At 38.1% G+C, this 24,027-nt stretch overlaps 2 protein-coding genes across 3 annotated transcripts in view; both read right to left on the bottom strand.

The window, feature by feature from the left end:
• Positions 1-9,305, bottom strand: part of LOC136250885 (uncharacterized) — a 50,907-nt gene extending 41,602 nt beyond the window's left edge. For both annotated transcript variants that reach the window (XM_066043215.1, XM_066043216.1), the window contains exons 1-2: positions 9,163-9,305; positions 1,614-1,728 (exon numbers count right to left, since the gene is read on the bottom strand). In XM_066043215.1, the coding sequence (XP_065899287.1) occupies positions 1,614-1,683 (70 nt within the window). In that variant the 5' untranslated portion in view covers positions 1,684-1,728; positions 9,163-9,305. The remainder of the gene's footprint in view (positions 1-1,613; positions 1,729-9,162) is intronic.
• Positions 9,306-10,060: 755 nt separating this feature from the next.
• LOC136250890 (immunoglobulin superfamily DCC subclass member 3-like) lies at positions 10,061-23,060 on the bottom strand. Its single transcript, XM_066043226.1, has 11 exons — positions 22,903-23,060; positions 20,197-20,622; positions 19,462-19,782; positions 18,328-18,642; positions 17,323-17,607; positions 16,458-16,730; positions 16,194-16,309; positions 11,968-12,154; positions 10,797-11,135; positions 10,460-10,577; positions 10,061-10,366 (listed from the first exon to the last, which is right to left on the bottom strand). The coding sequence occupies exons 1-11, from the start codon at positions 22,958-22,960 to the stop codon at positions 10,228-10,230; spliced, it is 2,577 nt and encodes an 858-aa protein (XP_065899298.1). The 5' UTR covers positions 22,961-23,060; the 3' UTR covers positions 10,061-10,227.
• Positions 23,061-24,027: the final 967 nt, after the last annotated feature.

Genomic DNA, 24,027 nt, shown 5'->3' on the forward strand with positions numbered 1-24,027 from the left:
AGAGTATCTAACGCTGTATAGGCCTGTAATAGATGATTGCGCAGAAGTTAAACGGCTTCTTTTCCGTGTAACTTATAGGCTTCTAGTATTTGTTTGTTTCCTTACTGCAATTAGTTTAGCCGCACCGTGGTGAATCCTCGAGAATATTGGAAGACTGAACTAAAGACTGAGCTGTATGTACAGGGAACAGTGCTCCTTCAATTGAAGAATGCTCAAAGGTAAGGTAACATGGCGACGCAGTGAAAATTCAAAGCGATACTCCACCTTTGGTTCAGTGTTTCAGTGTATTGGTTTCTCAGACGCTCTCCCCCAGAGTTATCTTCGAGGTTAACAACCACACTTCTTTACGCAACAGAGCAATGCTCTTCGTGGTGAACGTGAACATCGAGTTGAACGCACACCCTTGTGTCTGGCATGGTTAAATGCGAAAATATACTAGCCAGTCTGTACATTACGCGGAAAAGAAGCCATTTAACTTCTGCGCTTCTGCGCAATCATCTGTTAAAGGACTATACGGCGTTAGACATTCTCCTCTCTTATTATTAACTCTTGGTATAATCTTTACCAAGCAGCCAATGGCGATCGAAAAAGCCAACGTGGTGGCCACAGCTCTAGTCTACATATATATAAACGTACTTATACACCTTACTAGTCTGGTGCCATCTTAGCCCAGATTAAACTGTAGTCTACTTCTACAATGACTCAATAAAACTATCGTATTCTAAATAATACTCACCTTTATGTTTCGATTGTGGTAACTAGTTTTGTCATGCCAGCAGATTCGAGTTTAGCCAGTGTGAATAGTAAGAATTAGACTAGTATCGTTTAGTAGATAGGTTTTGTTTACTTAAGCCATCTATTTAGCTGCTTTTTTTCGTTCGAGAGAATCACTATGGTGATTAGTCTGACGTTTAGTCTTTATGGCGATTGAGTGATCACGCTGGCATACTGGGCACTACACGATGAGAGTCGAAGAGCGAATGCAGGTTAGTGATATAACCCCTAGCGTACTAGCTTTCAATATCTCAGGTGGCTGCAGTACTGTAGAGGGGACGTCATCGCAACGTTCGGCTTGGTTACCCACAATCGATGTTAGAAACCTGGCCTTTATAAGTGTTACATCTACCTTGTGAGACTCTCCCCACCTATTAGGTGAGTAGTACATAACAGTTATACAACGTGCACTCATGCTCTGCCTGATATAAACGCACTTGCCTTCGGGCCTGACGGCCCTCAGGCCCGTGCGTTTATATCAGGCAGAGCACTTGTGCCTATTGTATAACTATATAATGGATGGTTATTTGTGTTAAAAGACCAAATTTTAAAGTAACTTTTCATAAACTGCACCACACAAACACTATTAACATAGAGTTATGAATTAAACAGTGATAATGAAATGTACAGAAGTAAATAATGTGCATGCTGTTTAAGCAAACAGAAAACGCATACACATAAAGTACTATAGACAACAAACAATATCAATCATGCAATGTTAGTAGCACAATTAAAGTGTGATCATAGGTAGTATTGTTGACTTCATGCAATACAGTCTATAGCTAACTAGTAATAGAACCACAAGTTTCACTATAATAACTACAAACACAATAAATTACCTGTAAGTAACACATTACACAATAGTAGTGATAATAACAAACAAGTAGCTGATCTAACAATGTTCTCCATGATCACTGAATTATACTCACTGAGTAAGTCACTGTATCAAAGGACCTATGGACAAGTAACAAGAACATAATTTTAACACATCAAGTAAACTACTGATATACTTAAATATCTTAACATTATATGTAAAATTTTGGAGAATGGGCAAATCTAATTTTGAAGACTATAATGAAGTCAGATCTAAAACAAGTTGATGTTGTGCTACTTCTAAAAACCAGGCGCCATGCAGCTAGCTAGCTAACTCATATGGAATTAACTGTATGCTACTATGAATTAACCAACTATGTATTACTACTTTACAATAGGGTAGTTTTGGGTTGTGCAATAATATTATTAGCTAATTCTCGTATTTCTTAATTCATGAAATATTCGTAATTCGTTCAATTATGTTGCTATGCACTGCTAAGGAAGCGTTTGTTAAACAAACCGCTTTTACCATCATATTACGCACAGAACTATTTTCTAAACTGTTTTATAGTGTGACTAACGTGTTTTTTCCTACAAATTCTCTCGACAAAGCCTCAAAGCTGCTCTTCATTTTCGTTCGCATACGTAAGGGATACGCTCCCTTTCAACTAGAAGGATAGGCTATTCCTGGTAGTGTACGAGGCCTGCACCGTTGTTTTTCAGTTGCTAAATGCCTGAAAACCTCAAGGGGAAGTAGTCTGAGAAAAGTCACCACACCCGTATTTCAGTCTGCCGAAAAGAAACCACCTCAGAGCAAAGTTCAAGTTTAATACAGACTTCATTTCACTTTTACTTCTTACGTAAAAGCTGCTTTTACCGTTATTAAATGATTTTGCTCACGTGGGTGCGTACGGACAAACATAGATAGGTAGATAGATAGGTACACACACACGCACTTTTATGAAAACAATTTCAGTAAACCAGGTGCGTGCCTGGTTTAAAAAGCTTATCAGAAATTATGGGACAGGTATATGGTTGTGTGAAAAACAGATATATCTATCATGTAAGTTTTGCTTGTGCACTGGACAAGACTAAAACATGGAATAAACTGGAAAACAAACTTGCAAATGGGCTGGCTCATACTAGCCTTGAACATGGATTTACCAGTATAGTTTACAATTCTAGGCGCAACACAGTCTCACAAGTCTTTGAACTTGACTATAAGTTGTACTCGAGCCAATGTCAAACCCTGCGCTATATACTTGTCTTTAATCAATGCAAGTGATAAGTGAAGATGCAAACAAAACTATCACTACTAGTGCTGTACACAAAGTTAAAATTGTCCTTATAACATAACTATGGTAGCAGCCAGCTGATGAACTACAATGTGGTATGACCTAGAAGCCTACCCATCACCAGTCATCCCATCATCTGTTACATGGAGAAGCAGCCCTGAAATTAATTGCAGCAATAAACCTGAATACAAACCCAAGCAACAGTGTCTCTTCACAACAAGCTTTGGAAGCTTGTGTCTTACAAGGTGTCTTGGTTTGTTTGTAGTTGCAATCAAAATAGTGCACTTGTAATTAAGAAAGTAATTAAAGACCAGTTTTAAGTGCAAAGCTTAACATTGAGGTTCGAGACAGTGTTTAGCAGTTTATTGACTGTAATTCTAACAATTGATATGTTTTCAAGCAGCTAATTGTGGTAAATAGATGATTTAGATAAGTTTCTTCAAGTAAGTCCATACCATGTTTTAGTCACCTTGTACATGTGGAGCCTGGTAAATCTATTTTTTAAGAATGTCAGTTGAAAGGAATTAAATATCCCAAACCACATATTAACGTTTTGAATACTATAATGTACCAACATATGCACACATGCATACAGATTAGAGTTGCAACAATACAGTGTGTAGATGTATCGATATATTGCCTCTGGTATATCACGATACAACAATATATAGCGCGATACAAAGTGGAGTCTAAGCAATGGTCTATGTTGCTTTTATTTTTCTGTTTTTTAAAAGAAGTAAGTGAGCTAATTTTTCTTTGAGAAGCATTACATACTATTCAGTTTAACTACAATGTACAATAATTTAATTGTCAGACATGTTAACAAGCCATAATATGTTGATATATTACGATATGTGATACATATCGATGCAGCGATATTGTCCTAATACGATACGCGATATATCGATGTATTGTTGCATCTCTAACACACATACAAGGTATAGCTAAGTAGTCATGGCCAAGTATACAGTTTTCACCTTCTTAAAATTTTATGCATGTGATTTTTATATGCAATACCACAAGTGAAGTAGTGATCAGTCAGGATGGAGGAAGAAGTAGTTGATGTGATATGGAGGGCTGACTATAATCATACACAGGATTGCTGTATTATTTTAATTTTATAATGCCTCAGATTTCACAAAATTAACAATTAATTTTGAAATACTGACGTAGAATTCCAGTGCAAATTATTATTAATTCAAAAATGAAGTAGAGTTCTAGTAAAATGATGGTAGCTATTGTAACAATAATGTTGCTTTGGCATCGAACAGATGGTGACAACATACCATTATAGGGAATTTCCTGCATAGTTATGTTGTAATAGCTACCATCATTCACATATTTTGTTTCACTATTTTTTATTGCTGTCTAGTTTATTAACTGTTTTGTTATATCATAGTTATATGTAGGGTGTGACTACTTTATTAGAGTATCTTGATCTTGCTGCTTAACTTGAGTGAGCTAAGCAATAGGTTAAGGGGAGAGGTTACAATATCAAGTTTTTTCTACAGCAAAAACTGCAGTTGATTACAGCTAGATTATTAAGGGGCATGGTCATCATGTTCTGATCATGATCATTTAAGGGTGGGGTTGCTATGCGAACACTTTATAAGTCCAGCTACAGGTATATATACTCTCTCTTACAGAAGTGTAAGTGCTTCAAATAGTTTTGTGAATCTAAATATGCTCCTCTAAGGAAAGTGATGACAAGGAAAATTAATGCTTCGGAATGGTTTCCTTGAATTAAGAGCGCAAAGACTCATCGGAATTCCAAAAGGCACATGCCAGATGTGAATTAAGTACTGTGGCATAACATGGTGGCTGAATGATGCATTGTTTAACCTCTAGCTCTGTGGAGGTGTGTCAGAGCAATCTGACATCAACCGTCTAGTTAGACTATCTCCAGGAAGTACACTTAACAAATAGAAGAAAAAGTTAGAAATTTTAAGTTGGATTAGGGATTAAGGAAAAAAGTAGAGAAACACTATAAAGTAATGAAACAAGGAAGGTTGCCTATAGCTATAGCTGCAGATATACTAGTGAAATCCTTACACTTCAGTCTATAACCATGACTGAATTAGGGCTAACATAGCTGCAGGTATAGGCAACCTTCCTTGTTTCACCACATTTCAGCTATTCTCTTGTTTCACAACTGTTTTTCTTTGATCCCTAATCCAACTTAAAATTCCTAATTATATTTCCTTGTACTTGTTTGTTTACTTTTTTATAACAAATATGACAAATGAACCACATAAAAAGAAAGAATGGTGCCGGGAATGTCATAAACGTATGTAATTTTGCATCAGAACGTGCACCCCAACAATGAATTACATAACAGAAAGGAAGGTGGCCATTATAGTTTGTCGATCTCCACCCATTACACAGCAATACAAATGAAAAACAGTCTCTGCAATCAATCCAGTCGCTACAGAAAATACGGGTGATAAGCATAATAGCCAACACAGCCACAGGGAAGTCGCATCATGCTATCATGAATCGACACCTTGAGTTGTCAGCAAAAAGAACTGGAACACAAAGGAGGACAAAGGCAAGCCCATGATGTGTGTATTGTACGTACTGCGGTTGGCAAAAAGGCACATTCTGGGATAAAGTGATGTAGAATAGTGAAGAAATCAAGCCTGTAGCCTTATCCGAGTTATGCTTGGCTAGAGGCATCAGTTAGTCAGCCAATCAGTCAAGCAGCATAAAATTCTATTACATAGATTTTTTTTTAAAATTTCACAGAAACTTTTGGAAGGTTTGGGATCAGTGTGAAGACATTATTGGGCTAGCTTTGCTGTGCCTAACCAATGCTGCCAAACTGTCATGAATGGAAATTGAGGCTGTATGGGACTTGGCACACCTATATTGAGGCTGTATGAGACTTGGCACCAGTAATGTATGGGACTTGGCACACCTACAGAAGTCTGTCTCTTGAAAGCACAATATATTAATGCAAAAACTGTTAGTCAGATAATGCAGCCACATCTCATGCTGGTGTTATTTTAAAACTTGGTTATATGCCAAAAAGGCAACTTTTCCAAAATCAGGTCACATAATTTGAACCAGGTCTCATTCTGAGCAAAGCTTATCCTCCTCCACTACTGTTAAACCTGTCTATGGTCACTAAGGCAGTCCCTAAAAATATGATAAAGCTTCCCTATTGGTAGGATCATAATGTTTGTCACTCTTTATGGTTGCAGAAAATTCAGTGGCTGCTACCTTAGCACAATAGCATTAAGGGATTAATGTTAGGTGCTGGTATTGGTAATGCACATGAGCAGTGGCAACATACACATTTATACTATCACTATTTTGAGAATGCTTCATACATATGAACTATAACCTATAGGTGATGATATTCCTGCAGATATGTTAGCCTCACGATGCACTCAAAAAGGATTCAATAAGTAACTATCTGTTCAGAAAATAGCAGTTAGCTATAAGTTAATTAGCATATAGCAGTCCATTGTTATACTTATTTTGCTAAACACCATATGCCTCAAATTAAAATACCTAACAGCAGTTGAACATTTTCAAATAACACAGTACTCAGTGGTTGATTTACCATATTTAAAAGGAAGTTTCTGAAATGTAACAACACTATACTGGTTGTATTAGAACTACTAGCTCACAAAACATGCCAAAAACTAGAGGATCTGGAAGCATACTCTCAAAATTTGACATTTTAGAAAATCTGCCCCGCATAAACATAAAACCTCTACATAGAAAACCAAGTATATATACATTCTACAATTTTCATGACTGAAGCATGTGCACTTGAGTAGCTGTAAACAATGAAGACCCATGTACTATTGAAACAAGCTGTCTGTGGATCAAGTCACTACCTGGTCTGGGAATTTTTTTTCTATACTCAGTATCACGTTTCTAACTCCCTGCTACGTGGCAGGCTTTCAGTAGCTGCTTCTTTGCAGGTTCCTAGTGGGATAGTGAATAATGCTAAAGCTTGTTTGCTATATTAGAGAAGTTAGCTGTCTGCTCTATTAGAGTATATCTCAGTTTAATTTTAAGATAAAATTGGGAAGTGAAATTGTGCTTTCTGTTTGAAATATAGTGTGGCATTTGCTGTCTTAAATTTCAACTCAGCAACAATAGCTAAACAACTAAAATTACCACCATCAATAGTTATGATACACTCAACTGCGCAGCTAAATTAAGTAATAGATATATCATAAATTATAGCCATGTGAGGCCACTTTTAACATTTTCATCAGTGTCCATGATATACTTATTTCTAAGGCAGATCAGGATGTTTTTAAAACCGCATAGTCATATATAGATACAAGGAAGAAGATCAACATATTTATTGAACATTCTGTTATGAACACACGATATATTGGAACTATATAATATGTATTTGGAATAACAGATAACAATGACCCAACATGATGTTTCACAGAAAAAATAAGCAACTAAACTATAACAGACAAATCAACAAACATAGTTATTATACTAAGTTCTGCGTAGGGTATCCACCATGACAATAATCTAATTTTGCTAGTCAAACATGTAGCTGCTGTTGTACTGACTTGTTAGCAATTGTATGAAAACACTGCAGCCATCCAATACAAAACAACCTAGAGTGAACCATATACTATAGTCACATGCCAGCTATAGAACTAATTTATATGATTTGGCCCAGCTTGTTTTACATTCAATGGACAGTGGTAGCCAGACCCGGGCGGCATCAAGTCACTTTGCCCTACCATCAGCTACCCAGAGTAATTAAGGAAGTAGGCTGAATCACTGATGAACAATCACTTAACAAGAATAGCTAACACAACTTACGGTGTGTCCACTTCACCAATGCTTTCTTTCTGGCTGGCCAGCAGTAACCGGGTTTCCCCTGGGGTTTTACTATTCAATTGTGGTATTATATTAATGGCTAATAAAAGCAATAAATAGAAATGAGATCACAAGATTAAAACACTGGTCAGCATCATGACAAAGGACTAAAGACAGAAATTTTTCTATACAGATAGGGACAGTGTGTCTTTGTGTTTGTGGTGAAGTGTGGACTGTGTGTTGAAAACCTTCATGATGAAAAGTTTAATTGATGCGAAGTTATGAAATGTGGGAACCAGTTCAAGCTGTGTATATGGATACTGGAGCTTAGTCTGATAGTTCAGACGGTATGGAGTACTTGTTTATAGTCAGCATTTACCTCTTTTTTTCCTGTTTGTAGACTGATCATCTCCAGATTAAAGTCATCACGCGATACAGCCTATAAGCGCTCCGTGCTTTCATTCAAATTCCCTGCTAGTCTGGTATTAAGACACTGTTGTATGTATGTAATAAGAGAATAGCTACCTAGTGGTTGCAATCACTATTGGACAATTTGACCTTGAAAATCCAATGAAATTTTCAAAGAAACCTCAAAATTTCATTGGTGGCCCCAATGAATTTTTATTTTCATAGTATTTTCATTGGACAAATCAATGAATATCCAATGAAAATAGCCAATGAAAATTCTATAAAATAATAATTTCATGGAGTATTCATTGGTAAAGTTTCACTGAATTTTCATAGGTTCAGTATGTGAAAATGTAATGAAAATTCTTGGCCACCCAATGAAATTTTGACTTTTCAGAGGGTTTTCAACATTTTCAGAGGGTTTTCAAAATTGCTTTCATTGGGTTTTCATGAGACTCTGCCAATAGTGAATTAGTAAGGTTATTATCTTGCATACAGTTAGTGTAGGTAGAGTATATACATAGGTAGTGATGCATAACACAGTTAAAAGTCTGTTGATGTCCATATGAAGATGGGCATGTGTATGTGTGTTGCACGAAGTTGAATGGCTTGCCCGCCCAGTGTCAGGGTATGGCAAAAGTCTGGCTACGCCACTGTCAATGGATGATTGTTTCACACTGCCAATGATCATAACAAGGATAGCAACACAGATACATGACGTGTTCAATCAAAGTATCATATTGCATAGGCGAGGTGTCTGGTTACAGGTGAGACAGCTTTGCTGAAGGCACTGCCAATACTTCCGTCATCAACCACAAGGGGAAAGCCAGTAACTTAATTAAAATAATTAGCTACTATATTTTTCGATCGTACATGCAGTATCCCCACACAGAACATCTTGTCGAGTAATTTATCGTATGATGCATAATACACGAGCGATCGGCTTAACAAGTGTAACATCGACAACAAAGCTATTCAGTAAAGACAACTACATTATAGCTAGCAACATGCGGTAATATAAAATAAAAATTAACTGACCACTAGCGACAACATTCACGATCCTCACCTTACGAACAGTCAGTGATTAGCGAGGTGATCAGTCCAATAGATTTCACACTTACGATATAATACAACTATGACACTGAACTTCAATCAGGAAATTCATTTGCTGGGAAACTTTTTATTATAATTAATCACGTGTCAGTACACAAAACTAAGGCTTCCCACGATCAGTTCATTGTTCAGTTAGAATACACATTATAGACGTACATTATTGCATCATCTCTACCTACCATATGGCCAACTAATTCATCGTAGCCAGTCATAAGAAAACAAAATTTTATAAGAATTCAGTTCAAACCCGCCCAGCGGGCAGCCAACAATTGCATATAAGCTGGAGGTTGTGTTTGTATCTCTGCAACTGAAGATTATCCAAAGTAAACATTTTCCGTTTAACTTATAATCTTTTCACCAGGTGGTGGGATATAGAGTGAAGCAGGTCAGGAAGAGACACACAAAACTATTTAAATCATTCTTTGTATAAATGGTATGTAAAATCCCTACATCTGCCAAGGTTTGTATTGTATTGTATTGTATTAATGCTTTACAGTGACCAGCACCGAAGGTCTGCAGCAACATGTGCTGCAGCCTTAGGATTACCTAACCTAATTTCAAGGACTTAGACTTAGTGACTCATAGCTGAAAAGGTGTAACAGAAAAGGGTTATGTCGACTTAGCTAACAAAATCCCCAGGAAAATGAATTTTATTACCACAACTTCCTTGGTCATTGAATGTCAGTCTACACACTAATATTAACAGGGGAACAGCACAGCAATATCTTGAATGTAATATAAAGAGCAAGATGTTTTTAGCACCAAATCAGTTTTTGTTCACAGTACAGTTATAAGAGTCTAAAAGACCATGTATTTTTTACATCGTGGATGCTGGACACAGCTCTATAACATGGTTTTGGTGAGCTTACCCTCTACACAGTTTTCGTATATTACATGTTAAAATTCCATGCACTTCCATTATCAACATGTGCTATAGTTACGTAGGATCACATATCCTAAACTGATATCAATAACACTAAACAGTATACTATGTACAACTGTGAAGAGTTTAGCTGTGCTACGCTAAATCTTTTCTAACAGACATTTCAAGGTGTTCATCCAAAGCAGCTTCAACAGGCATGTCCTCATCTTCAGCGTTTTCATTCTTCATCGATGAATAAGCCACACTGGTAACACTACTGTGACGAGACCCCACCCTATTGAATAACAGAGAGACACAGTCATATAGTTTACACGACACAGAAATATACAATATAATATACATCACAGTTACTTAAGGTTTGACTTACCATTTCCGTAGTTTGTATACCAAGCAACCAGTAAGTAGTACAACTAACACCACAGCAATGATGGCCACTGGGATGCCTACCTTTAAACTTGTATTACTATCAGAGCCTTTAATTGGTGCTAAAAATAAAATATAACACTCAACAGTTTGTACTGACACTGGCAGTTCCAAAATAACATCAACTGTCAACTACATAATATTATGTTGTTTGTACAATGTGGTGAAAAATAGTAAATCAATGATAAAAGGAGAGAGATAATACCTGGTCCAACAAACTATATTCATTTGCAAAGTTTCCTATCATTCAATAACAAACACACCATACACATAGAGCACACCTCCTGTTGGAGTTCCATCTGATTCGACCCATTCAGACCATGGACATGATTCAAATTCAGGTGGTAAGATCTGGGTCATTACAACACAGCGAACTCTCACTTCATAATATACATCAGGAGACACTCCATATATGGTCACACTGGTGACATCGCTTGAAACTTGTTCATTTGTCATACCAGTCTCCATTCCAAAGTTACGATACTGTACATGATAGGCAATCATGTCCCCTTCACCCTTGTTGTGATCTGGTATGACTGCCTCCCATGATATTTCCATCACATGTGTGGCCTGGTCAAGAAAGCGTAAAACATGGACAGATCTTGGAGGATGGTCTGGGGCTAGAGGAGAAATACAACCACACATCAAAATAATATGCAAGTAGACAATACATTGTTTGCACGACTAAAAGAACAGATTATTTAAACAAACATGTCTGCACTGAAAATACTGACACAATAATTATTTGTGATATCAGGCCAGGATACTGGATGTTTATCATAAACATGTACTTCAGCTCAGTATAGTAATGAGTAAAGATTTCAGTCTAGAACTCTCTACACATTGTAAGCATACAACATTTATGGAAAAGTAAGTAGTCCTGCCCAACATAGATATACAGTTTGTGACTCTTGTAAGATATTGCAACATCTTTCTAGGGTACAAATATACCACTTAGATATACTACTGGGGGAGTACTGACACTGGAACTGTACCCACACAAACAAAATGACCACTATTGCTACACAGAAGCCAACCACTGGGATCATGGGAGGGGAAATGTGTGATTCTTAAGTATTGATAAATTTTTGTTATGAAACATAACAAGGCATTGTTCATTAGAATAACAAACATACTGTTTGGTAGTTACTTCTGTTCTTTTAAGTACAACATAACTGAATAAGGGCTGAATGACCTTCTCTAATAGGAAAATGCACTAACAGGTTTAGCTTCATTATAATGCTATTTGAGCAAACAAAATCTCTATACAGAGACAGTGACCTTATTACACAGCACTTACTACATAATGCTATACATGTGTGTGTGTGCATGCGCGAGTGCACACACGCAAACACATTTTTTATTATTATTAACACATGCACTAACTTGCACGTCACAAAAACACACTACACATACAAAAACACAGACATGTAAAATACACTGATCTCTCACCATTCCCCAGAGGATATATCAAAATGGGAGGAGATACAATTCCTTCTCCATTAGGGGTGACAGCCACCATAGTCACACTGAGATGATAGTCAGGAGCTAGACCAGTTATGGTGTAGTTGTTAGCAGTGGGAGGGAACTGTCTGAACTGATCAGTAGATGACTTGTCATTAAGATTACTCCACATCACCTGCCACAAATGTAAGTATGAACATTATGTACAGGTTAGGAACCCAGACCAAGGTTCTTCATGGTTTTAGAAACCAAGCAAAGTGAGGTTTCTGACCATGAAGAACCGAGAGCATGGTGCCCAACTGACTAATAAGATAATGGGATCATTTTATATAGGCATATAGGTGTGATGGAGTCATTGTTGCATTTTAAAATCATCATAATATTTAAAATTACACTAAGTGCGGAAGACTGAATGAGAAATTGAAACTCGCACCTTAATGCCGCTTATTATTTAGTAAAGCTGAAGTGGAACTGAGAGCAGTGCTATAGTGAAATACATAATGTAATTAGCTTTATTTTCATGCAAAAAATTTTTGCGTAAAAAATATTTCTGTATGATTTACATGAATGACTGCTCTACTAGAGTAGTTCAATCTTATAAAATTTTGTGTAATAATTTTTAGTGCATACAAAAACTATTGTACAATGAAAATAAGAAAATTACAGTAGCCACTAAGTGTCAACAAGAAAAGTCATGAGTTGTTGAGTACGTAAGGCATCACAGCAGTGTGAAGAACAGGTATATAGAAGATAACAATAACAAACAGTTGTCACTGGTTTATGATGTCACAACAGTAAAGGCCAGGTATAAGACCAGTTCATTTAAGGACCTTAAAAATGCAATTAGTGTTAACAAGCATTGGTACCTGCCCTATGTGCAGGACCATCTCCACATTAAACATTTTAATGCCACGAAGAGGGACTAAGCATTAAACACCAGCACTGCTAATGTAGCTATGTAGGGTACATGGTGATGTCACATTTTTTAAAGAGCATGAGGTTTTCTTATGTCATTAATGATGCAAAACACTAAAGTTTATTGTTTGTGGTTTTGATAGGAATGTAGTTTAATTATTCAGTGCATCTTCCCTACCAGTGACTTCAACGTGTTGTATAGAACAAACGAAACCTTTGCTGCTTTACATGAGAACTAATGCAACAATAATTAATATATTGGGAACCAAGCATAAATATTAGTGTCCTATATTTGCTGTGTAGCATGTATGTCGATAGTGCTTTAAAGTACATGATCCTTATGCAGTACATAATAATTTATAGTGAAGCATGTATGCAAGGCTAGCTAATTAGTTAAACTGCATGCGAGCTAAGGCAATTGTATACAGTATACCCTACATTACATACAGGTTGTGTACACATGGTACAGTTTCAGTTTCTACATTTTAATGTTTACCTTACCGACTGTCACAAAGAGAAATGAACTTGAGCATAATTTAAAGTCAACACAATTTGCAGTTATAGTTACTGCATGGCAAGCAAAAGTTCAGAACTTGTCCTATGCACTTTCAGTTCTGATGTTGCAGTGACACATATACCTCTTGCCATAAAAAAAAACCAGTTTTGAAACACCTGCAGTGTAATTGACCAATAAGGTAATGTATGAATCTTTAGAGTGAAAGCATGTAAGCAGGATAGTGAAACAGTTGTGCCAGGTCAGATGCAGTTCCTCGGTGTAAACTATGGATCTGCATGGTTCCAGTATTATCATTTTTCAGATGCACAGTAGTATTTGTTCAATCATGCAAGCTGCCTATTACTACAGCAGTATTGAGGTAAGTCTGAACAAACAGTTTTTCATGTCAGTGCACACCTATGTGCTTAAAACAAAGATGTAGATATCTGGATACTAGTGAAAGAAGCTTTTACCTACTCTAATACAACACAATGGACCAACACACAGATGGACAAATATGTTGGCAATTGTCCCAAAAGTGCTATAAGAGTCCCTATTATGTGAGGTAATTCTGAAAAACTGATCATAAGAGTTTGTAGATGAAGACTTGCATGGAACAGATAGAGCAAAAAGGTGCATCAAAAAGGTCCCAAAAGTGAAAAAAAAAGTTATGACCTAGGCGGGGATTGAACCCTGGCTGGTTATAATAACTTGGGGTTAAGGGAGGTGCACAAATCGCCACAGTTGTTTATCAGTGGTTTTGACAGGAATGTAGCTCAACTTTTCAGTGATCCTTCCCTACACCAGTGCCTTCATCGCCCTATAAAGAGCGAACAAAAGCACGTATTGATTTGCTACAACAACACTCGAGTTGCCAGATGATGGGCGTTTAATTTCGCTAAAGTCCCGCCTCGATACGTGCTTTGCATGCCAAGATATGATGAGCTAAAAGTCGTGTTTTAAAAAGGTGTTCACAAAAAGGTACTGAGTAGAAAGAAAAAAATCTGTCAACACGTGGATTTGAACCCACGACCTCTTACACGCTAGTCAGGCGTTCTACCACTTGAACAGTATGTGCTGTGGTTTTCAAAGGAATGTTGCTCTACACCTTGGCCTTCTACGCGCTGTAGAGACCGAACGGAAGCACGCGTGAACTCGTGATAACAATCTTAGAGTAGGCGGATGATGAGCGCTTCATTATCAACACAGACTATGTCGATTCGCGCCAAGTCTGGTGAGTAAGCAGCGTGACCGTCAGACAGACAGACAGCTTTATATATATAGATTGCGTATGATGTAACAACTGGATGCTGTGGATGCCCATAAAAATGTATTGAAGCCATTGGGAAAACTATGATAATCGATGGGTAAATCTCCGTTACTGGTAAAGTATACGGTATGTTCCAATTCTCTGTACATACAACGAAACTACATTAATTTCTCTTTCGCTTCGTGGTTGTCTGCTGTGAATAGGGTAAAGGATTAGCGAGTTATAGAGCCGCAAAGTTTAAGATTTTGCTGAACAACGCTTTCCATGGTTGGTAATAGTGAGTTTGTACTTGAAACCCATTCAGAACTGATTGGCAAAGCTTTGTAGTAGAGTTTTCAAAGATAAAGGCTACTATCGACTTAACAGGCTGACAAGCAAACACCATGTTTAGTGAGTCAGCAAACACTATCTGGGTGATCCTAAGGTGATCCTAACGCTTGTTTTAGTGTTGTTATTCCATACAAACATAGAAACAAGCACCTGCTTGCATGCTTCGTTACTAGACAACTTTTTTGCCAGGCGCTTTCAACTTCAGCCAGGCGCTTTCAACTTCAGCCAGGCGCTTTCAACTTCAGCCAGGTGCTTTCAACTTCAGCGGCTCATAACTTGCCAATCACTACACCCAGGAGCAGCAGATAACCACCATCAGGTGTAGAAATTAATGTAGTTTTCCATGCTGTCTTCAAAACATGGATATCTTCTTTACTTTCTGTGTAACAAAGAATTTAGTTCCCGTGGTTGTCCGTTTCCCAATGGTTTCTGTACATTTTCATGGCTAACCACAGCATCCAGTATTGCGCAATAGAAAATACCACAGTAATTAAAATACTTTCACATTAAATGAACTGGTCTAACACAAAGTAACAATTTTACAAGGAACCTTACCCATCTAGGTCTTTGTAAACTTCACCAATAGTTTAATAGAAGGCGTAAAAATACTGTACTTATGCACTCTAAACAGAATTTTCTGTGATATTTCTAGATTTATCCATCTGTTATAAAAATACTTATCATCACGATCAAATTCACTTATAAGAGGAATGCAGACGTTAAACGCATATGGGCTTGGGCGACTGGTCACCTGCTGCAGGTTGTTAGCCAGTAATATGCTTGGACGAACATAGCAAATTCATGATCAAAAGTGAGATCCGCAATGCTAGAGGTCTTTCTGCTAGCAAGTATCTAACCAACTTTAAGGACCTACTAACAGGTCTCTTAAAGACCTCATTCTCCTCCAAAGATCAAAGCATATTATGCATAATCTAAGACTAGGATAACAAAGTCTGAGTTTCTTCAGAATAAAAAGAAATCAAGCCTTCATACTTTGGACACATAATAGTCTTTCCTTACTATGAGCATGGTAACATTTCTAAGCTAAATTGAACACCAAAACCAGAACCAGTGATTGCCTAATATGGGAGGGTCTGGGTGAGATTAGTCTAGGCTCAAGCGCAACACTAGTACACTACAACTTGGCACAAATAACATGTACACAACACCTGCAAATACGCACAGTATCAATCACATACATACCTGGTACTGGATGAGCTGGGGGTCAGAGTTAGGCTGTGAGAGTGACCACCAACCAACTGACACTTCTGATTTGCTCAGTGCCAGTAGTGACATGAACACAGCACCAGGTTTACCATCTGTGTGTGTGTGTGAACATGAAATAAATCTGAGCTGTCTTGACCGACACAAACTACTCTAATAGAACATACACTATAGACACAGTGCAGTACTCAAATGCTGATTTAAGAAATCAAGTAAAAAGTACCAGACATACATTGATCTTACCTGTCCCATACAAGTTTATAGACCGTGTGTGTGAATGGCAGGGACAGTTTGACACACGGCACTGATATACACCAACATTGTTGGGTTGGAAATCCTTAACAGTCAGCACTGATGAGTATCCAACAGTTCTGTAGTTCTCCTGGTTAACTAGCTGGCCATTAAAGAACCATTCTGCTACTGGTGCTGGTCTGCCTTTAAATGTACAGGTCAGTTCAACATCAGATCCATACTGCAGTGTATCTTCATCATTAATATCAGTGATGTAAGCTTGCTCTGAAATATGATGATAGTTGATAAGTGGTAAATGATATGTTACATATATTGTATGCATTGTCAATACTAGGTGTTAAATTAAAAGTATCTATTAAAACCTTTATAGTGCCGCACACTGATGGTCCACTGGTATACTGTACCAGTGGCCAGAAGTTACACGTAATAAAGTAATTAATTGTAAGTAAATGTCAACTACATACACATTCATGGGCAGGTCAAGATGGATGCATCTTTGGATGTGCATACTTTATCTGTGACAGACACAATACAGCCATCCTGTGGGGATATTGTTCCCAAAAGCATTGCTCTGCATGACTTGTAGAATCCTTCCTAGTGCACAGGTTTACTAGTCTTAATGTTTAAATTAAGTTGGCTGCTATGATTATGTGAAGACCTACTAACGCTTTGCTTGTGCACAAGTACTATTTACCATGTAGGTGTGTGTGTGTGCGTGTGTATGTGTGTGTGTGTATGTATGTGTGTGTGTGTGCGCGTGCATGTGTGTGCGTTGTGTGTGTGTATGTGCGTGTGTATTTGTGTGCGTGCGTGTGTTGTGTGATGAGTACACACCATTACAGGTACAGACACACACCGTTTACAGTGATTGTAGCATTGGCTGAATTTACAGTCTCCTCAAACACACACTGGACAAAGCTGATATCATCTAGTTGTATATCACTATAGACCTGATAACTGAAGACACCAGGTCTGGACAACACACTATAACTGGTATCTATTACACTAGCATCACTGTCATAAGCCAACCATTTGTATGTAATACTGGAGTGGTTGTAGCTGTCTGAACCAACACAGTCAAAAGTAGCATTTCTTCCAACAAGCACTGTAACGGACTGAGGGTGAAGCTTTATCTCAGGAGCTAAATAAAAAATGAAGAGAACTTGTAGATAAATCGATATTATAGGTAACACTAATTACCGTATAATGGGTTAATTTTGAATGGGAAAGCTGGTAAAATTAATTTCATAGGTATTATTTTCAAATGTTCAAATGTTGTGCATAGTGCCAACAAAAATAACTTTGGTAGTGCATGTTTACCTAAGCAGATTGTTTGAGATGGCCACCACGTGCAAAAATACAGGGGACATCATGTCTACAATGAAATATGGACTACTATGCTAGGGGAATATTGTTTTCAGGCGAGACTGAAATGACAGGAGCAAAAATCGTTGCACATGTCCACATGCGGAGAGAAACCTCGAGTAACTTTAGGGTACAGTTGCTTTCTAGCAGTTGGCTTGAAATAACAATGCAAAGCTATGATATACCGTTGCAATTGTAGTTTAACAGTTACACACTATTGTAGAGTTCACATGTAGTAGTGAACACTGAGTAACTTCCAGGCTTATAGCTACATAAAAGTTTAAATCGATTGTGCATAAATAGCATTTTTAAAGGGTGTAGAACCACTGCTCTTCGAATAATTCGAAAACTAAACCCCTTCAAAAATAACCCGTTATATGGTATTTCATTAATGAGGTGCTGGTTAATGAAATTTTGACATGGCCACTATAACAGGGTGGTCATATGAAACAGGTGGCTGTTAAGTGGTGTTCCACTGTATCAACAAACTGCCTACCTATTTCACTATCATTTGTTGCTGGTATGACAGTCAGATATTGTGTATTACTCTTCAGCTGTCCAACAGGGTTCTGCAACACACAATGATAGGCCCCAACATCTGAGTCATCCACTTGTGATAGTAGAAGTGTCTTAGTATCAGGAGAGACAAAGTACTTGGACTGCTGTCCATCAACATCCAGTCTGGTCTCATTCTTGTACCAGATCACATCAGGAACAGGGAAGCTTTCAATGGTGGGTTTACACTCAAAGAATCCTTGCTGGCCCATGTATACAGTAACATTCTGGGGATATCTCTCTATGCCTGGAGAACCTGTGAAAGTAATGAAAGGACACTGCCAATACTGTACAGTTAACATCTCAGGCAAGCCAGTGAGCACTAACACTTTAGCTTATAGGCTAATTTAGAGAAAAAGATTGGGCAAGCCCAGGACTTCATTGGGACATGCAAAATCCCTCAAGTAAAATGGTTAGGGTGTCTCTCTGATCTCTGCATTTTGATTGGCTGCACTTGAGAGATGGCTATGCCCATCAGCATTATGGTTATTCTTCAAGTAGTATTACTGCGCCCCTGGCCTCCATCCTAGGATGCCAGGTTAGCTGTTAAACACAGAACATTGGAGTTTAAAATGGGTGGGTGGGGTGGGTGGGCAATCGCAGGATAATCTGCTGAACACTCAACACTGAACACTAGGTACCAATACCAGTTGCTGAATGGCAAGTGCTACAGCTCATTGTTATGTGAAACTGCTATCCCATGACATGCAGAGAGGTGGTACAATGTTTCATTAGCACATTCCAGATGGGCCATTTGTGCATGTCTGCCCTATGCTCCTGTTCTATTAACTTGTATTAAATGTTACAAAAGGACAATAGGATTTCCTGTAGTACAGTATAAACTAGTATATACTTTCCCTTAAACCATAAGAAAATAATTTAAAACTCTTGATTTAATTAGTGGTGGTTTAGACAAACAACTCTTGCACAGCACATCAATTTTAACCAACATACAAAACAGGAAGTGACCACAAAAGGAAACAGTGAACAAGGAAAACAGGTCATACACTGCTACATGACACAGTACGTGAGACTGAGCTCACAGACACACACAGACAGACAGACATGTACACACCTGCCATCTTCACAAACAAGTTGGTACTAGTAACACTCCAGTAGTCAGTACTAACCACACAACTATACATTCCTTCATTAGTTATCTGGAAATCAGTGACAGTATGAGTGGCTATTCCACTGGACAGCTCTTCTGATGCTCCATTAATATCCACACCGTTGAACCTCCATTGAATCATCACTCGTGCAGACCAGTCATCATCAGGGATGGTGAACTGACATGTCAACTGAACATCCTCTTCATCAAAACCATAAGCAACTGAAACTCCAATAAAGTTATAACCAGTTGGTGTACCAGTGATGTCAACGCTATTAGGTGGAGCTGTGTAAGAAAGAGATCAATGTAACATCAGAGAAACAGACCACACAACATATGTACTATCCAGCGGTTAATTTTGTACAATATTATGTATCATGACCAAAACCTTCTATATACTACATCTGCTCATGAAGTTTGCAAGTTTCCTTGTCAGTGGATGTGTGTGTTGTGTAGTGTGCATACCGTGTGTGTATGGTATAGTTTGTGTGCATGTAGTGTGACTAGCACATAGTGTGTAGCATATTGCACTTACGTGTGGTGTAGTGTGTGTACTACTATAGCATGTTATAAGTAGTGTGTCATATGTGAGAGTGTGCACTATACAACATGTTTATTACTCTACGTGAACCCTCTGCTCTAAAAGTGGCCTCCTACCAACATGTCTACACAGGTTACACTGTGCAACACCCACTGTACCTGGCCATTTCTTCAGACAGACAAAATTGTTCACTTGACTACAATCCATCTGAGAAATTTTCACATCTCCATCACTGGAGTGGATCACACTTACACAATCACCCTGATCAGCCTGATATTCCAAATTGAACAAACCAGCATCCACAATGGTACCATCAATATCAGTCAACACTGAGCTATTGTAATATCTTAATCCAACCCAGTAGGGCAGCACAGTATACAGTTTCACATAGGTTGATATTAGGTTGAGCTGAGCTGCATTGGATATGGTGATCAGTTGACCAGTCTCTTGATCTTGACAATATCTTGAGCTGCCATCAAATGAGTCCTGAGTATCAAAGAAGAATTTGAAGCAAGTTTGTTCACCATACTGCAAGTAATCTTGTGGACAGTTGGTCTGAAACTCAACAGCTAAGCATCTTAAACCTTTGTGAAGGAAGAGGACAATAAAATACAGTGTAAGCATACAATGCAAGGAATAACAGAGCAAAGGTCCAAAATTCATTTAGTGGGACAGTATGGAGGACCTACAAAAAATATGAATTCTCCAAAAATACATCCGTAAAGGATTCCATACAGTTATACTACAATAAACTCCTTCAGCAGAGCTGGATGTCATACGGCATACTATGTACATGTATGCTGTAAAGAGAAAAATGCACACTGAACATACTCACCCTCAATGCTCATCTTTCATATAAATGCTCTCTTAAATGCAGTAAATTTTATTGTGCAAATATCTTGTAGTTGAAGTGTTAGCAGTTAGATCACGATGGCTTCTAATGTATGCATGACTCAACCTACCTTATTAGTTCACATTCATCACTTGTGTGGTATTAGCACATTGGAGGGTTTGACTACAGCACTACTAAGAGCTTAAGACACACTTGCCAAGCTTGACCACTTGAAATGATATTTAAAATGTTTTACATCCTAGTTAGCACCACAATTTAGTACATCGGGCTGCACAGAAGTCACACAACTGACATGCGGGATGAACGACTACTGTGTGAATATATTGAGCTGGCAACTAGTGGTACAGATTTCAACTACCGTATTTCCTCGTATAAAAATCGCATTCGATTAAACGCCTGTCTCTATTATAAGCTGGGGATTTCCAGCACCTTTGGAAAATAAACGCCTGGTCTCAAATAGAAGCCCGATTGCTTGAGTCTACTGGTAATTGTTTCCTCTGTTGCTGCAGCTTCTTCATACTAGAGTTTGGAGCCAGATGAAGATACGAGTAATCACATGTGTAGTCCAGGTGAGTCCACATGCATGCAGATATACATGATACAACTATTTCCACACTTGTTTATATAGTCAACACATTGTATTACTGTTTTCTATACTTACCACTACAGTAATCCACCACCTGAAGTCGGGAATCAGGCGGACAAATCAAAAGCAAATTCCCGGTCTCAAATAAAGGCCCTGTTCATTTACAGGCCAGGTAAAAAATGCTGGGAAGGAATTAAAAGCCCGGCTTTTATACGAGGAAATACAGTACTCAGATTTATGGTGGAACAACAAACATCAGCAAAATTTGTGTATTAAAACCACAAGTGGTTTTAGTTTCCACAATGAATTGTGATATCATCTAATAGTTGAACTCTGTAGTGATCTTATATCAAGGGTATCACCATAAAAATCATAGAAAAAGTCCAACAGGTTAAATGGTGGGAGATGGTTGACTAGCAATGTCAGCAAAATTCCTGGCATATACATATAGAACAAATGTATAGCATGTGGTACCAGCACCAGATAAAATGAATGAGCAACTACACTACACTTTCTGATAAAATTGGAAACTTCATAAAACTAACCTAATAGTAGGCATTGAATGACAACAGATCTGGGCAAATAAGTGCACTATTCCATTGTCTACCAATCAACACTACTTTACAAGTCTATCTGTTACACAGCTGCATACAGTAAGACAAGTACATGCTATACTGGCAGGTATAAGGAAAATAACAAATATGTGGCTCCCTTGTGTTTTGACAAATTATGCAGTTTCAACTCACAAGTGAGTATGAATATGAAGGTCATGACCCTAGAAGTTTCATATTCAGTACACACATGGTTACTACATGGGGGTGACATGCAGGCACTCACTGTAGGTAGATCTGCAACCGCGGTCAATGTGTAAGTCAGAGGTCAAGGCCACCAAATTCGTACAAAGTCAACGGTAAAGTGTAAAATTTCCGACCCACAATAGAAAAGTACTGAAATATCATCACTAAGTCACCCGTCAAAGATAGAAAAGGGCTCTTGGTCACAGAAATTTTGGTGGCTGGTCAAGACTTTGACGTGGTCGCAGATCTCCCTACAGTAAGTACTTTTGTGACACCCGGTTGCACACCATGATGCATTGACAAGTGATTGTACAATCAAACATGGTACTTAGAAGTTGTACAGATGTTATGAAGTCCTGGAGAAAAGTATGCATAGCACTACCGTCTTACCAACACAAAGTAAAATTTTAAAACCACATGCATCTGTTAATCAAGTTTCAAACCCGAACGCTACGTTCTAAAGTACGCCCCCCAAAGTTTCTAACTTCATCCTGTACACTGCAAAAAGATGGTAGACAAGAAGGGTACCCGACAAGGATGCTGATGACACACCTTAGTAACATCGGCGGCAACACTTTTCACTTCAATTGCGAAATTCTACACAACACATAGAACTAGACTGACTTACCAAGAAAAAGAATGAACACTGAGTAAAGGGACGTTCTGGTCATCTCACCAGGCACCATCAACGACGAGAAATACTCAGATGCTCTACCCTCGGCTCTACCGTCTCTAAAGTGCTGATTAGCATATATCCTTGATCACGTGGAGCAGGGATGATAAGATAAGTACGTGTACGGAAATATTACAGGGTGTGTTTCAGTATATCCGGAGATCAAGCCGCTCAGTTTGCTAGAGAAGCTTCTGTAATGGAAGCAATTCCTTCATCACAGGATTGGGCAGAGTTTGCCTCTCTACCCACTGTTTGAACGTTTATTATTATTATTATTATTATTTACAAATTAATGACATAAGATAAAACAGTACATAATAAACAAAAACAAATTATCTTAAATATGGGCCTCAGCGACCTGCACAGCAATCGGTGCCTCAGCAATGGGACAGCGCAAACTGGACCTGGCACCGCGAATGCACATAATTGCAGACCTCAACAAAGAGAAGCTCAATTTACATCTCAGCCATCCCATCACTATTCCATAGGAAAGACTGTGCTTTGCACTCAAAAGGTTGGCCAATCTCTTATAAAACTGAGTAGCAGCATCACCCATTCCACCAGTAGTAGTAAAAATTAAGGAAGTAAATGAGGCATTTTTCTCTACTTCATGAACCCGTTTTTGGTATTCACGTCTTTTTCATTGTCATGACGTCGGTACTATGCAGAGTGTAGGGGTTGATTTGAGGGTGCACTAGAGTTAAAAATTCTGACATCAAAGTATGACCTCTCAAATCATCCTCCCCAAAAACCATTAGCTGCAATGTCAATTAAGCCTTGCGTTATCATCATGATTAGCTGTTTTGTATTGAAGGGTCTCACCAGAAAGAGGCTGAAGGTGCATGGGGTTCAGTGACAACATTGTAACATTCATTATAGATTTATATTATTATCTTTGGCCTGCATGTGTTTAAAAAAAAGCTGAAAAAAAAACCTCGGGAGATCCTTTCCGTGTGTTTAGGCTAGCTGTTAAGGGTGTGGTGGGATCTTCTCCCCTTAAAATCTCACCCCTCTCCTCCTAAAATTGTGTCAGACCTCAGTAGCTACAGTCCGGCAGTGTAGAGTATAGCTACCTCTGTA

This window comes from Dysidea avara, chromosome 3 (assembly GCF_963678975.1).
Source record: "Dysidea avara chromosome 3, odDysAvar1.4, whole genome shotgun sequence".
NCBI classification, from domain to species: domain Eukaryota; kingdom Metazoa; phylum Porifera; class Demospongiae; order Dictyoceratida; family Dysideidae; genus Dysidea; species Dysidea avara.

Coding starts and splice junctions, on each gene's coding strand:
- LOC136250890 (XM_066043226.1), bottom strand. CDS start 22,960: ATGGTGCCTGGTGAGATGACCAGAACGTCCCTTTACTCAGTGTTCATT. Junction 18,643..19,461: donor CTTGTTTGTGAAGATGGCAG/GTGTGTACATGT, acceptor TTACTTTCACAG/GTTCTCCAGGCATAGAGAGA. Junction 16,310..16,457: donor TATAAACTTGTATGGGACAG/GTAAGATCAATG, acceptor ACACACACACAG/ATGGTAAACCTGGTGCTGTG.